This window comes from Haliotis rufescens, unplaced genomic scaffold (assembly GCF_023055435.1).
Source record: "Haliotis rufescens isolate VD_foot unplaced genomic scaffold, xgHalRufe1.0.p SCAF_6, whole genome shotgun sequence".
NCBI lineage: Eukaryota > Metazoa > Mollusca > Gastropoda > Lepetellida > Haliotidae > Haliotis > Haliotis rufescens.
Window position 1 is genome coordinate 21,543,711 of NW_025964334.1, and position 16,567 is coordinate 21,560,277.

At 40.1% G+C, this 16,567-nt stretch overlaps 1 protein-coding gene across 1 annotated transcript; it reads left to right on the forward strand.

The window, feature by feature from the left end:
• The first annotated feature begins 1,798 nt into the window (after positions 1-1,798).
• On the forward strand, positions 1,799-15,588 carry LOC124150774 (microfibrillar-associated protein 1-like). The gene is made up of 10 exons (XM_046522841.2): positions 1,799-2,147; positions 3,919-4,153; positions 4,655-4,784; positions 6,246-6,311; positions 7,929-8,059; positions 9,624-9,732; positions 10,969-11,129; positions 12,390-12,549; positions 13,915-14,004; positions 14,557-15,588. The coding sequence occupies exons 1-10, from the start codon at positions 2,081-2,083 to the stop codon at positions 14,728-14,730; spliced, it is 1,323 nt and encodes a 440-aa protein (XP_046378797.1). The 5' UTR covers positions 1,799-2,080; the 3' UTR covers positions 14,731-15,588.
• The last annotated feature ends 979 nt before the right edge of the window (positions 15,589-16,567 follow it).

Genomic DNA, 16,567 nt, shown 5'->3' on the forward strand with positions numbered 1-16,567 from the left:
ATTGTTAGTAGATCGCTTCGAAAGTAAGGTAAATAACACCAATACAAATAAGACTATTCAGCACTTTTTGTTGCTAAGCATTTATGATATATTTCATTTGAGTATGTTAAATATCAATATTGACAATGTCAGACGTCCAGAAAACAAATATATGTCATCAATGGTGTACATACATATACAATGTATGGCAAATATGCTCAACAACTTCATCATCATCATCATCATCATCATCATCATCATCATACATAAAGTGTTCCCAAATAAATCATTCTGAATGGTGTACATGTTGAATGCTACATCTGAATCTCATTGCTAAAAAATGCCGAACAAGGAACAACTTGTTATTTTTTTCAAGTTTAACCCTTCGTCTCTTAAAACTGAAAGGTTAGGTCAATGATATTATTTAGGGATTGTAGAAACGAAACAACGACAAATATGGAAACACATTACCAAATCATGTGACGACATTTTGTATGCGCATTGCCTACCATGACAACATGTTGATTTGATTATTAAAGTGGAATCAATAATGGTTTACAAAAAGTGTTTGTGACTTTTTGTCTACAATCCATCCCCCAACAACCCAATCTTAGCTGTCTCTTTATATATTCGGGCGGTCGGGTAGCCTTGTGGTTAAAGCGTTCGCTCGTTACGCCGAAGACCCGGGTTCGATTCCCGACATGGGCACTATGTGTGAAGCCCATTTCTGGTGTCCCCCGCCGTGATATTGCTGGAATATTGCTAAAAGCGGCGTAAAACTATACTCACTCACTCACTCCTTATATATTCACAAAGTCTCAATAAACAAGAAACATATATCATTTGTAGGAACTGAGGTCTCACCCCATTTGTCAGATTACAAATGCCACGGTTGAGTTCTCCTTACGTAAATCCTTGTTTTGTATACATTCTAAATATGATTCAAAGTGAAACTGTTCCTTTACATTTTTATCCAGAATTAATTTACTATTAGTCGGAACTGTAAAAACATGTGGTGGGAACGTAAAGAATATTACGTTGTTTTCATGATCAAATGGTTCATTAGTTAAATCTATACGGGTAGAAAACAAAACAATACATAATCCTATTGTTTCTGATTAGATGAATTATTTTATACATTAAGTTAAGGTTTTTATTTGTTTGATCTAAGTCTATTAATAGGACTGGTCCATTAACACAACAGGTAAATCTCATATGTTTTGACAAGCCACATCTTCCCTCCCCTGTCTAACAAATGGGGTATGACCAGAACTGAGAGGTGTCATCACTTAATTAATTATTCATCAGTGCAACATTTCCTCAAAGTCGTGGTCTTGGGGATTACGGGCTGAGACCGATTGTGCAAACCTGCAACAAAAGCCCAGAAATGTCTTTTAAGTAATAAAAAATATGAGCCCAATTTTTCAAACAACAGGCGGAAATGTTGGATTCGAAACCACGATCAGCGAATCTGGTACGCAAGTTTTAACAACAACTTATTTGAGCATTTCGTGGCCATAAAACAGCGAAGCTATGCATCTTTGTATCTCTGTCATTCAAAGAAATCTGGCGAGATGGTGTTCCTTGAAATAGAGACCATATAATAATTATATGGTCTCTGCTTGAAACAAGCAATCATACGGAACCGTACATTTTTTCAAGAAGAATACGGAGTGTGATAAAAGAAAATCATAGTGTATGGATTGCATATTGAACATTCAGTATAAAAACGAAAGATAAATGAATGCATACCATAAAACGCGTTTTGTTTCTTTTCAGTTAACAAACAAATCCACAATTTAAACGACCCAAGGGCAGATAACTGTTCACTTCCGTTAACACGGGTCGAGAAAATGTCCAGCGTCTAGTTACCCTCATGCTGGAGATATCCTAATCATCTTCATTATGTCTAAATAGGTCCACCATACATAGTTTCTCCGGTTCGGACGGGACCATAAGAACTCAAGTTACGTGTAATATCAGACAGGCGTGAAGCGCCTGACACCTATCGTGTCGTACACATTGTCAGTTTTCTCTTGTTTTAGACCTATTTGTATCAGAAGTCAACAACCTTTCAGTTAAAAGTAACAGAAGCGTCACGATGGCGAACAGACCGAAAGTTCCTATCCAGTCCACGGCTGGTGCCATTCCCATTCGGAATGAAAAAGGTAAGTGTCTTGGAAGATTTTCATTCAAACATGAACATGACGAATAACATTAGGACTTTTCAATACAAATGTGCTAGTTGTTCCAAGTAACAGCTAGCTATATTCTAGTTACAGCACGGCATCTTGTAAATTGAGTCTGGACAAGGTAAACCAGTGGTTGATAGCATGATCAATGTCGTGTGCAATTGCAGTATTAGGAAACACAATTATACCAGTCAAAGAGCGTGACCACTGAATCCCTGTGTAGTGTGTGAGATACTGTAGCTGTGAGATTGTAGCTGTCCTGTTTACTGGTTGAGGCTGTGGTGAGTCACTGTAGCTATGAAATTGTAGCTGTCCTGTTTACCAGGTGAGGCAGTGGTGAGTCACTAGCTATGTAATTGTAGCTGTCCTGTTTAGTGGGTGAGACTGATGATTTACTGTAGCTGTGAAATTGTAGCTGTCCTGTTTACTGGGTGAGGCAGTGGTGAGTCACTAGCTATGAAATTGTAGCTGTCCAGTTAACTGGGCGAGACAGACCCGTGAAGATTCCGGGGTAGAATAGGTCTTCAGCAATCCATGCTAGGCGATTAACAGGATCGGGTGGTCAGACCCGGACTTGGTTGATGCGTGTCATCAATCCCAATTGTGTGTATGGATGCTCATGATATTAATCACTGGATTGTCTGGTCCAGACTCGATTATTTGCTGTCATATAGCTGGAATATTAATGAGTGCGGTGTTAAACAACAAACCAACCAACTGGGTGAGACTTGGTTGATGCATGTCATCAATCCCAATTGTGTGTATGGATGCTCATGATATTAATCACTGGATTGTCTGGTCCAGACTCGATTATTTCGCTGTCATATAGCTGGAATATTACTGAGTGCGGTGTTAAACAACAAACCAACCAGCTGGGTGAGACAGTGGTGATTTATTGTAGCTGTCCTGTTTACTGGGTGAGGCAGTGGTGAGTCACTGTAGCTGTCCTGTTTAGTGGGTGAGACAGTGGTGAGTCACAGTAGCTTTGAAATTGTAGATATGTCCTGTTTGGTGGGTGAGACAGTGATGAGTCACTGTAGCGGTGAAATTGTAGCTATGTCCTTTTTAGGGGGTTTGATCCCCGGCTGCGTGATACCAAAAGACGATAAAAGATGGTACTTGTTGTTACCCTGTCTGGCACTCGGCATTAAAGGGCTAAAACAAGGACTGGTGGGCTTGGAGTCAGTATACTGTGTCTGAATGGGATATTCATGTTAAAGTTAAACCGCGGCATGGTATCTCAGTGAGCAAGCACTATAAATCGGCATCAGTCCTGACTAGTACAAGCAGCCACACAAACACACACACGTACAAGCATCCACAATCATCAGAATGCACATTGGTTATTTTCCTTCGAAAAGAGAATTAAGCCCTAGTTTCAAATCCATTTTCCTTCAATACACCAAATGTTTTGATTGAGAATGTATTTGAACTGGAAAACGTGAATGAGTTGGATTCCCACCTCGGTATCAGTTTCTATTTTTTGGCAAAAAAAGTGACCATGGCATGGAACAGACACTTTACTTAGAGAGAAATATGAAAATGTTAACTACAATGGGTGCACCAAGTGCTTAGTGACAATTAAAGAGTTTGTATTTATGCCAAGCTTTGCCATATAGAAATTCTCCATGATTGTAAACTTGTCATGGTTATTTTAGAACAGTTTGGCAATGCAGAAATATGTGATTACACAGATGTCTTGTGAAAGATGTACAAAGAATTAGAAGCTATTTGCCTTTTCACACAGGTGATATTGCTATGGAGAAGGTTAAGGTCACACGATATGTGACGGGCAAACGGCCAGACTATGCCCCAGAAAGCAGCAGTGATGAAGAACAAGGACAGTTTGAACTTGCACAAAAGAAAAAGATAGTTGTTGAGGAAACTGAAGAAGTTGAAACTACAGCAACTGAGATTCAAGACAGAAGATTAAGAAGACTGCAGGAAAGAGAGGTCGTTGACAGTGACGATGAAGATGACAGGTTGATATGACTTTTGCAGTGCTGTTGTTATCTGTGATTTGTTTCTAGCTCTGTGTGCAATTTTGCAGTTATAGAAATAATTGGTTAATATAAGCAAAGTTTGTTACAGATCAACCAAAATCATCCAACTTATGATTTTGTGACCCATATCCTGATACATCATGTACATATTTATTTAAGTGAGCTGATGCATTTTAATAATTATAAAAAACTAATATAACCAACATCTTATTTTCGATAATCTGCAGTAACTTCTTTGTTGGTGGGTAAATTTTGTATTCGTGGATACCTAGCATTTTATTGTATCTGTACAATGTGTGATGCTCATCGATCATGTTGATCACAATCATATATAAATGTGATCAAGCAAATTAATCATGGTTGTAAACATGGTAACATTGTACCTAATGCAGATATTAATTGCAAACATTGCATCTTGAGGACTGGGCATGGGATTCACCCAGCTTCAGCAGACATTTAACTCAGTAACCACACTTGCAGAGTTGCACGTCATCGACGGGAGGTCATTGAACCCGAGATCATTCAGTACATGTCTGAGGATGAAGATGATCGAGGTCGTGGTAAGGATGAGGAGGAGAGCAGTGAGGAAGAGGAAGAACTGGATGATGAAGTAAGAGCTGTGATATTTTTTTCTGCCAGATGTATGTATTTGATAGTTTTTGGTACAATTCTGCTTTGGTTTTACTTGTCATAGAATGCGTTTCATCACACTTGAAATATAGTACAAACTGATGACAAACCAAATTGACTGTAATTACTGACTTTAAGATACTAGTGCCTTCATCAAATGAGTGACTTACTTGAAAAAGGTACTAGCATTTTTAGAGTATTTTTTTTAATTGGGTACCAATGTCTGTACCGAAGATAAATGCCCAAAGTCAAGCCACTCTTTATTCAAACCACAATTGCTAATTGCCGTTTATAAATATTCTCCAGCATCAACATGCACACCCATATTTGAATACAATATGAAATAAGGAGGGATGGGGTAGCCTAGTGGTTAAAGTGTACGCTCATACCAAAGACCTGGGTTTAATTCCCCACATGGGTACAATGTGTAAAGTCCATTTAAAAGGAGAATTTGTTTGTCGTAAGAGGCAACAAACGGGATTGGGTGGTCAGGCTCACTGACTTGGTTGATGCATGTCATCGTATCCCAATTGTGTGGATCGATGCTCTTGATGTCAATCACTGGATTGTCTGGTCCAGACTCAATTTTTTTACAGACCGTCGTCATATAGCTTGAATATTGCTGAGTGGGGCGTTCAACAACAAATAATACAATACAATATGATGTTCCCCGCTGTGATATTGCTGGAATATTGCTCAACATGCTCAAAGCAGCGTAGAACAATACTCACTTACACAGTATGAAATAATACTGGATCTACTGTCAGTAATCGATATTACAAACGTTGTTGTCTGAGTTCAGGCATAGTAATAAAAGTGATGTGTAGGACATCTTCCCGAGGCAAGAGAGTTAACTGACCATAAAAGTCCAGTTTCCACCCTTGCCGAACTAGGCTGGTATTATGGAGTTACATTTTGGCTGGACTAACAAGCCTATGCATAGTCCAATCAAAATCGCTCACCGAAATCGAAATCCGGTTCGTACACTGTCGTACAGATTTCGGTCGACTGCAGGATTTGCAAAACATGTTCACCGCCAACTCGTTGTCTGCAGATATTTTCCAAATGTTTACATGTTTTTAATCAAGGTGCTCACGTGATTTGATGCATTTCGCGATGTAAGACCCGTTTTATCAGAATATAGATCTTGATTGTCGATCAGATCTAACTGACCGGGCGCCACCACTTTGAGTGAAGCAAACGCAAGTGAAACGAGAGGTGGAATCTGATTGGTCCATAGGAGAGGCTTAGAAGGGACATGACTGGTAATAGCCACTGGTGGCGCTACGATCGAGCCCAGGAATTCCAGCCTAGTTCGGCAAGGGTGGAAACTGGACTTTTAAAGTCAGTTAACTCTCTTGCCTCGGGAAGATGTGTGTAGGAATGACAGATATGTTTATTTATGTGATATAGACTTAAAAGATGAATTCTTGTGTTTCAGGAAATTGAACGTCGTAGGGCTTTGTTGAGGCAGCGTGCACTACAGAGAAGAGAGGATGAAGTGGAGGTATGTGTTGAGCAGATGAAATAAACTAATAGTATGACTATATCATCGCAGGGTCTGTATTATCACGGAATCTGTAAATGTCATAATCCACACCCCCTGTCGACTGTTTACTTATGCATAGCTAAGCACAATATTTCATCGCTTGATCGAATACAGGACTCGTTGCGCTACATCAAGGCTACTCCTAAGTATACACGTTAACGGAATGTTTTTAAAGTGGGATTACCCCTACCTCAATTCGAAATTGATTACAAAAGAACCCATTTGTTTAGACAAAGTCCCTTGACCCAAACTAGGTCGTATGCATACTGATTATACGTAATCCACAACAGGAAGTGAAGTAAAAAACATAATCCACACGTATCACACCACAAAATAGCCATACCGCCATAATATAGAGTTGCCTGCCCTTGAGTCGCTAATGACAGGTACTTTGTTTACTGAACTTGGTAAAGAAAATCAGCATCGATCAATCCTAATTAATGTGTCATAAAAATTAAGCAAAGAACAAGAAACATTTTGCATATGACATATTTAATAGGTCTGTAAGCGTGCGCCATTACGATCTATTATAAACTAACTACCGCGATAATGTAGTGTACAATTCTGTAACAAGAACTGAAAGCCCCCTTGCATAGTCGCTAGTCCGGAAGCCAGCTAGATACGCTGTCCTATTAGTTATTGCTATGATTTTGCAAGTGATCGTTTTGTCAACATGAATGTGACCTTTCCTAACTGTGAGTGATTGCTGGTTACTGTGAGTAGTATCTGTTTATCAATGAACAAGTTGTTTTTTTAACATGTGCTATGTTAAAGTGATTAAAGTCATCACATGTGATTCTTTTTCTCAAAACTCTCCTGTGTTTTGTATCTATATGATTGTATAACATGTAAATGATGAAATGGTTGGAACCATGTAATTCAGATTAGTAGAATTCTTGATAAGTAGATATTTTGTCTGTCCCTGAAATTGCATCAGGAAAGACGAGGTGAAATGGAATTTAACATTGCGTCCAAGATTATTGCACTTATATAGCAAAGTGCATTCACGGGTGTGGGTGTGTGGCTGCTTGTACTTGTCCGGACTGATGCTGATTTTATAGTGCTAGCCCACTGACATGCCGCAGTATAACATGAATACCCCACTCAGACACAGAATACTGACTTTGAGCCGACCAGTCCTTGTTTTAGCCCCTTAATGCCAAGAGCCAGGCGGGGTAACAAGTACCATCTGTTAACGTCTTTTGGTATGACATGGCTGGGATTGAACCCCTGACCTCTACTACCAGACCATGGGGGCGGTCCTACAGGAACAGAGTTGATGGTACATACTTTTTGGCACTACAAAGAATGAAGTGTCAGATCCTATGTGATTCTGGGCCACAAATATTCTTCAAAGAAAAGGTTCAAGGTTTGCTGTGAAATAATAGTAATCTTATTTCTCATACATTTCTCTGCAGGTCATTTTTAAGTCACTATTTACAATTCTTTCAGATGCCTTGCTTCTAATGACCTGTCCACAGGATAGGTTCAAAGGAATAGCATTACGTTATTTCATGTGACCATCTGTGAAATCTGTTTTAAAAGCAAATAACAGAATGCTCTATGTTTTTCCAGCAAGAGGAGGTGCTGGGGCGAGAGGACGAGAAGTCGGAGGGAGAGAGCGAGGAGGAGTCATCCGAGTATGAGGAGTACACTGACTCCGAAGAGGAGACAGGGCCGAGGCTGAAACCTGTTTTTGTCAGGAAGTATGAACTAACTTCAGCCACTTTTCTGTAAACTTGGTGTCAAGTCCGCAGGGGTTTGACCACATTCTAAACCGAGTGGCATTTTAGACTATGTGCCCCTGACATGCAATTTAGGAGAAAGTCGTTATTTTGGTCAAAATTGGGATTTATTTTAAATATTTTCTTAAATTCGGAGGTAATTAAGCATTGTATTTTGAGCTTTCAATCAATTCAATAATATTAAACTAAACATCAAAACCTATGTATTGGTTCTGTTATCAGTGAAATACAGGTTATCTCTACAAAGCTGTAAAATTAGCTATTACTAACAAGTATTAGTTATATATATTAACATGAATTGGGAATTTCAAATTTTAATTTGAGAATTTTGAATGACATTTGCTTGGGGCTGAATATCGGCCTCTGAGCAGGGCTGGATAGATCCCTGGTGGGGCCTTAATGATTCACCCAAGATTTGACCCATCATAATATTTCCCCAGGACCCCAGAAATCTATGCTGGTCGTACCGTGGGGATTCTGGGTTAGATAGGTCCCCAGAAATCTATGCTGGTCATACCATGGTGATTCTGGGTTAGAATAGGTCCCCAGAAATCTATGCAGGTCATACCATGGTTATTCTGGGTTAGAATAGATCCCCAGAAATATATGCTGTTCAAACTGTGGTTATTCTGGGTTGGAATAGGTTCCCAAAAATTCATGCCGGTCATTCTGTGGGGACTCCAGGTTAGAGCCCTGGGATGGGGTGCTAGGTCAATGAATTGACTTTGTCCTTGTTCCCCGATGTTGTGGGATGTTGCTCATCACGTCAGCCACTGGTTTGTCAGGCCCAGACTTGATTCTTTACAGGCTGCCGATGTAGCTGAGACATTGCTGACTGTTGCACAAGGCTACAAACAAGTGAAATAGTCGGCCATTGGTGGAAACATTTACAACTTGATTAATGATAGGAACCTATTGATGTCGCACAGACCTGTTGGAATTATATTTGTGACACAATCTCATTAAAATCAGACCTTAGTTCTCGCTACCGCTAAACAGAGATCTGAAGACATCCCATTAGGGGTCACATCAGAACGACCTTTCATCAGACCGATCAGTGCGTTGCTTACCAGATTATGTAAGTGACAGTCGGAATGTGATTTCTAATCATGCAATCTCGAAAACTTTAACATGGGGTATTCCGAACGATAGTTACGGGTTTAACAACTGAATCCTTACAATCTAGACCGTCTATGTTGTTTTTGTTCAGGTTTCAAATTTGTAATCGAGAATTTGTCAAAATATGTTTCGAAGCGTAGTCTTCAATTTGAAATTTGTGCCATAAAGCACGAGAAAGCTGCCTTCTTATTGGTCATTCCATTGGTTGGTCAAAGTTTGCGCAAGGTCGTTCTGATGTGACCCGTAATGGGATGTCCTCAGATCTTTGTTTAGCGGTAGCGAGAACTAAGATCTGATTTTAATGAGATTGATTTGTGACAAGGAACAATAGTTTGACGGTGGGCAGTATTTTGGAAATGTTTGTTTGAGTTGAGTAGTCACAGTGGTATTGATTCATGTCCTTCAGGAGGGATCGTATCACTATCCAGGAGAAGGAGAGAGAAGAGCAGAAATATCGGGACCAGGAGACAGATATGAAGAAAATGGCCGAGGACAGGAGGAAACAGACTCTCAAGGTTGGACTGCAGACATTGTTATTGACATGTTTCAGGTTGCAGACACTAGACAGTTGCAGACATTGTTACAGACACAATCGTAGACATTTAACTGATATTTTTACAGACATGGTTGCAGCCACTGGACACTTGTAGACATCGCTATAGACGCTAGACAGTTGCAACATTGTTCCAGACATGTTTGCAGACATGACCAAAGGAACTGGAAATGTCAAGCGCTAGTTGAGATATGACAGCCCAATTGCTGCATATCTACCTATATTGATAATTATATGGTATCCAGTATGACCATAGGTATAGCGGAGGGATGTTATACCAGAACCCACACTCGAAACTTTCCATTGCTGTGACACGACCAACAACTAAGTAGTGACACAGCATCCACTATTTGATTACAGCAACATTCCACGCCATGTCACACATGTTTCAAGTACAAAGAAAGAAGGGGCACGGGTAAACCAGTCATCTTAGGCGCCGCGATCCGCAGTGCAGAGTTGCATCCCTTGGCCACGCCAGAAACCTATGATTGTGGGTTCGAATCCTGGTTCGCCCCAATTATGTTTCTAGGTTTGTCAGCACCATACCCGTGCTCGTGGGTTTCACCGAAGTGGTAAACGTCTGAGACCTGCATCACTTCGGGCTTTCCTCCCACATTAAGCTGACACGCCGTGATATAACTGGAATACTGTTAAAAGCGGCGTTAAACCCAACTCACTCACTCACAAAGAAAGAGTTCTCGAGAAAATTACTTATGTCAAGTAATGTTGATATGATGAAGCCAGTGTGTTTTCAAATGTGGGTTACCCTATCTGGCGCTTGGCATTAAGGGGCTAAAACAAGGACTGGTTGGCTTGGAGTCAGTATACTGGGCTAGCACTATAAATCGACATCAGTCCGGATCAGTCCAAGCGGGCGGGCAGGCGGACGGACAGATCCACACAGACAGACAGGCAGAAACACATACATCTCTCTATAGGTGCAATAATTTTGGACGCACATTAAACCCCATTTCACCTCACTTCACCATCAAATGTGGGGATCTTATTGATGATATGATGTGGAGATCTAAGACAGATATGATCCTTATGATATAGTAGTGCATGTTGTGGTTTAAAGTTACATGGTATGCAGAATATAGTCATTGAGAGTCTTGATTGTATTGCTATTTATCCATTGTAAATTCATACATCCTATGTCGTATAAATACAAGTATACTTGACCTGGTGCTGTCTGCAGATGGTGGAGGACGAGGCACGGCGGGAGGTGGAGGAACAGCGCAAGATGAAGGATGCCCTGGACCTGGTGCCCACAGATGATGAGAATGATGAGGAGGAGTACGAGACCTGGAAGGTCCGAGAGTTGAGGAGACTCAAGCGAGATAGAGAAGAGAGGGAGAAGTAAGTACCTAGTGTTGGAGAGATTCTCTTATCGCTGACACTTATTGTTGAGGACTGGATTTTGTCTTACTAGCAAATGCAGGATGACAATAAACCAGAGATTCAAGGTACCTGCTGATTAAAAATCATCTTTGGTTGTCGGATCAGTGAACACGTGGTGACATGTGGTCCTGTGAACATCGCCCAGATCACAAATCAGGCAAAGTTAAGCAATGTTGGTAGCTAAATATGCCTATGGTAATCCAGCAGTGAATGGGTACCAGGTAGGATTGGATGGTAATGTGACTGATACCTTCTAACTGGATTTTGTCTTACAATAATGCTTGCTAGCAAATGCAGGATGAAAGTCATAGGTAGCTTGGGTTGTATACTTTCCAGGGAGTTGAGAATAAAAATTGACTGCACACTGATCCATTGACTAGGGTAATGATGGTTTCACTTAGCAAAAAGGAATTTGGCACAGTATAAATGGACTTTAAATGGAATCAGTTTTGAAATTCCTGAACACAGGTTATTTTCAATATTGTCTTAATCTTCTTTTTAAAAAAATGTATAATAATGTGTTTGCTGATCACAAGGAGAGAGAATCAGCTTAGTTTTTTTCACTCCTATTTCAAATATACCAGGATATATCACTGTAGCAATGTTTTTCTTCTGTCATATTTTTCATGAATATTCAAAGATATATGGTCACATAGTCCAGAGCTCCAGATAAGCTTTTGGTGTTGTGGGTATTTTACCCATGCATTTTAAAATCATTGGGTATCAGTAATTCTATCTTGGTATTCAAATTTCTGTTACCCACTAGTTTTTACACATGTGGGTATTTAAGTTAAATATTTAAAAACACTATTCATCTAGTCCCTGCAAACTGTAGAAATATGCAGTAAAATAAAATCCAAGCGTATCAAATACGCAACGAACATTACAGATACGCTACAGAAATAAAACTTGTGCATATCATCAAAATATTGTGAAGTAACCCTGCGTATTCGATTAGCAAAACAGCAACTTATTTTGAAATTATAAATGGACATTCCGTCAACCTTGCCAAACTCCACGATGACAGTTACATCATGATCATTTGCCATCACACTTTCTTGTGGAAGTATCGTGGTATTTTTGAGTCCTATAAAGCTCTCGAACCCACACAACACCATTTCTGATGCGTATTTTACGCAGATACGCAGCTTATCTGGAGCTCTGATACTCACAATGTGAAGGTGGGGAATGTGATGGTAATTAACCATGTATTTCCAGCACTGAGAAGGAGAAGACTGAGATTGAGAAGGTGCGGGGCATGACAGAGGAGGAACGTCGCGTGGAGTTCCGCAACAACCCCAGACAGGTGACCAACAAGGCACCGAAGGGGAAGTACAAGTTCCTGCAGAAGTACTACCACAGAGGAGCCTTCTTCATGGTCAGTGGGAAATACTGTTGTTCTTGCATCATTGTGACAGAACTTTGATGTAATGATATTGACTTTGAAGTCCACATGGATGTGGGTTTGAAGATTGCTGTTGATGTGTAGAACTGTTTCTTCAAATGGATATACCGAAATATATGCTAGCTTGTAGGTATTTTCAAATACAGGTGTGCACTTATTTCCTTGGGGGCAATTTAGTCTGCTGAAATACATTCTGTAGGTTTGCATGGATTGGTGCTCTTACCACTGCCTTTGTCGTGTCCTACTTGTTTATTTACAATCTGACATGTGTAAGCTCTAATATTGCCTTTTGGGTCTTTAAGCAATAATTATTCAATTACTCGACCGCCTCAGTGGTCTCGTGGTAGAGCATCCGCCCGGAGAGCGGAAGGTCCAGGGTTCGATCCCCGTCCGCGTCATACCAAAAGATGTTTAAAGATGTTAAAAGATGGTACTTGTTGTTCCCCTGGCTGTCGCACAGCATTAAGGGGTTAAAACAAGGACTGGTCGGCTCGGAGTCAGTATACTGTGTCTGAGTTGGGTATTCATGTTAAACTGAGGCATGGTATCTCAGTGAGCTGGTATTATAAATTGGCATGAGTCCCGACTAGTACAAACACACACACATCGTTATATAAGTGCAATAATCTTGGACACGACTTTAAACCCAATTTCACCTCCCCACTCAAATACTGTAGATTTTGACTTGAATTGAGCATGTTGAGACAAATTCAAACACAAGGCAGGAATAGAAATATAGTTTTTGTCAAGTGTGCCACATGGCATTCTCAAATTTGTTTCAGGTGTGTACTTTACAGATTAAATGTGGCAACAAGAAGAGTACTTTTGATCCATCTTCTAACTGGAGAACCGCCGTGATATTGCTGGAATATTGCTAAAAGCGGCGTAAAACCATACTCACTCACTCTAACTGGAGAATAATAGCTTTTCCATTGTTAGAGAATAAGCAGTTTCTGAAACCCTTGGTTAATCTTGTGAAGCGTATGATGCTTTAGGCAGTGTCCATGTGTTTATCAGTGTCCATATGAGTGAAAGTTCCTTTATTCCTTGCATTGTTTAATCATGATAATAAACATCTTATTCCCTGCTTCCTTTAATCATGATAATAAACATCGTCACAAGGTATTTTTTGTTAAAACGAACATGATTTGGTAATGTGCCCTTCCTCATGTTCAGGCAATAGGAACTAACCTTAACTGTGCCAGGAGGATTTTAATCTTTCCAGTGTCAAAATGATACAAGGAATTTCAAACTCTGAAAGGTTATGTGTCATTTATTATGATATGAATCTTGTCTTTGTGAGTAGACAGGTTGTTGTAGCTCTTGTTCGTGTTGCAGGACGACGACGAAGGCGTCTTCAAGAGAGACTTCTCCGCTCCAACACTGGAAGATCACTTTGACAAAACTATCTTGCCTAAAGTCATGCAGGTATGTATTCAGACTCAACCACAGGTAACAGTGTCTGAACATTCTGTATTTACCAGGTTTACTCTGTAGTTACATGGGGCGGTGGGGTAGCCACTCGTCACCCCGAAGACCCTGGTTCAGTGCCCCACATGGGTACAATGTGTGGAGCCCTTTTCTGGTGTCCCTGCCGTGATATTGCTGGAATATTGCTAAAAGCTGCGTAAAGCCATACTCACTCACTCACTGTATTTAAAATGGTTAGGCAAACATTTCGAAACAATTTGCGTACAGAATGTTTTGCTACTACTGCAGACACACAAAAGACACACAAAGGAAGGTTTGATTGAAAACTAAGTTAAAATGAACTGAAATAGTATGCATTACACATGTTAGGGGCTAGTCATTTCATTAAAGGCTGGGTTGGCTGAATTGGTATTAGGACTGTATCATATTTTGCTGTCCCAGCCACTTTTATGTAACCTTTTTTTCATGCCTCAAACTTCCATAAGGTTGGACCCAGTACTGCCTGTATTAATTTTTAGTTGGTACTGACATTGTTAATATTGCTTGCAGGTCAAGAATTTTGGTCGTTCTGGACGGACAAAGTACACACACTTACTTGACCAGGACACGACCCAATTTGATTCCCCCTGGATATCTGACACAGCTCAGAATCTCAAGTTCCACGCTGCCAAGGGTGGCGGGATGAAGCAGCATTTTGATAAACCCACCGTCAAGAGGAAGTAACAGATGCACTGCCATTTTGAACTGTGAACATGATGGATTCTTCAGATCTTAGATATTTAAGGCCAAAAAATATAAGTAATATTTTTCGGTCTTTTGTTGGGTTGAAAATGATGTGAGCCGGACCAGAAATATAATTCTTTTTAATGGGGGACTAAAACAACTTGCCCTCATTCTGGCTATAAACAGAGTTGGCCATTGTGTTACTGGACTCCAGGAGCAGGATTCAATTGAAGAGGATCTGCATCAAGTGTAAGAACTAGAGGAGAGACCTGACTGAGATGGAGTAAGTTGCATTAAAGACTGCAGTGCAATGATCAGGCTGCACAATATCAAATCCAGAATTCTGAAAGATACATATGAATAGGTGCCCCTTGTATTGTGAGATATTGCCTCAAGACGATGGGCTGGGGCTGATCATTTATCATGGGGCTGATCACTTTTCGTGGGGGAAGAATCAGGGGACCACAGTTACCATTTGGGGGAGGGAGGGGGCGAACCTAAATTTTGGTCAAGATCATGAAGAACATTGGCAGTTGTTGCTTTTTGAAAATATCGATGATTAAGAAGTTTTTACAACATAGTTATTTGTTGGATTCACAAAAAAGATCAGGATAAATTATGGTGGTTCTCAAGATAACATATTTGGCAATTGTTTGTCGAGGGGCAGTTTTGAACATTAACACCCTTCACCCTCACAAGAAAGAGTTCATGGTGGGAGGAAGTAAGCGTGATTCATTGCCATACAGATGTCATCTGGACGATTCTCAAGGATTTATTTTTTAGAATAATTTTAATAAATCATGCATTGTAAATAATATCATTGTCATACGTTGTATGCATTAAAAAGATGAGGTGTAAGAGACAGAGTTGGGCATCTTTTTGCAACGTGTGTCTACTTAAAAAAAACCTTTGCTGGGTCACCCAAGTCACCCCTGAACACCCAATCCAGGTATTGTAAGACAATGTCTGTCTGGGTTAAACAGGATCCTGTAGTCAGGCTAAATGATAACTCTTAAAATATGCTCCCCTTTACTGTGCACCCAGATCTTGATTCAGTTGTTTACAGACCCCGTTGTAATGCTGGGGCTGGTATTAGGAAATAAACACATTTGCTCTTTACTTCTAAGCAGCAGGTGGCGGTCGGGTAACCAATTGTTAAAGCGTTCGCTGGTCACGCCAAAGACCAAGTTTCGATTCCTGACATGGGTACAATGTGTGAAGCCCATTTCTGGTGTCCCCCGCCGTGATATTGCTGGAATATTGCTAAAAGCTGCGTAAAACCATACTCACTCACTCACTCACTCACTCTAAGCAGCAGAATGCCTGCCTTTGTACGAAGCAGAGGTAATACAAAATTAACATATATTTACGGGAAAAAGTAACTGTGCTTCATATAAAGTGTAAATGTTTCCTTATTGAAACCATAATATTTGGTCATTATCATTTGCAGAAGCTTGAGGTCTTTGATAAACTGCCCCACAAGGCAGTGACCTCTAACAAATACTGCGAGGCAACTCAAATACCATTCAAAGCGGCTCTGTTCACTCCACTGATTTGACCAATGAACGAAGAGCATTGTTTGTCCTAGTCGATTGTTCAAGTTGTTTTTGAAAAGAAATGTCATCACCTATTCTCCCTTTTTTTATTCCTTAGTAAGCTGACATTAATATTTATTCGAAAAAAAGTAGATTTATAGGAAGCTCACATTTGGTAGAAGGACGCTTCAATACATTCAAGTTAAAATTGTCATTTTTTATTCGCCCTTTTACTCTTTGATATATATATGGAAAGGGTTTTGTCGCGTTTATTAGTCTGACATTAAGAATATTAGTAAAAA

Excerpts from the sequence above, each read along its gene's own strand:
- LOC124150774 (XM_046522841.2), top strand. The coding sequence starts at position 2,081 with ATGGCGAACAGACCGAAAGTTCCTATCCAGTCCACGGCTGGTGCCATT. Across the intron at positions 8,060-9,623 it reads AAACCTGTTTTTGTCAGGAA|GAGGGATCGTATCACTATCC; the intron begins GTATGAACTAAC and ends CATGTCCTTCAG. Across the intron at positions 9,733-10,968 it reads GGAGGAAACAGACTCTCAAG|ATGGTGGAGGACGAGGCACG; the intron begins GTTGGACTGCAG and ends TGCTGTCTGCAG.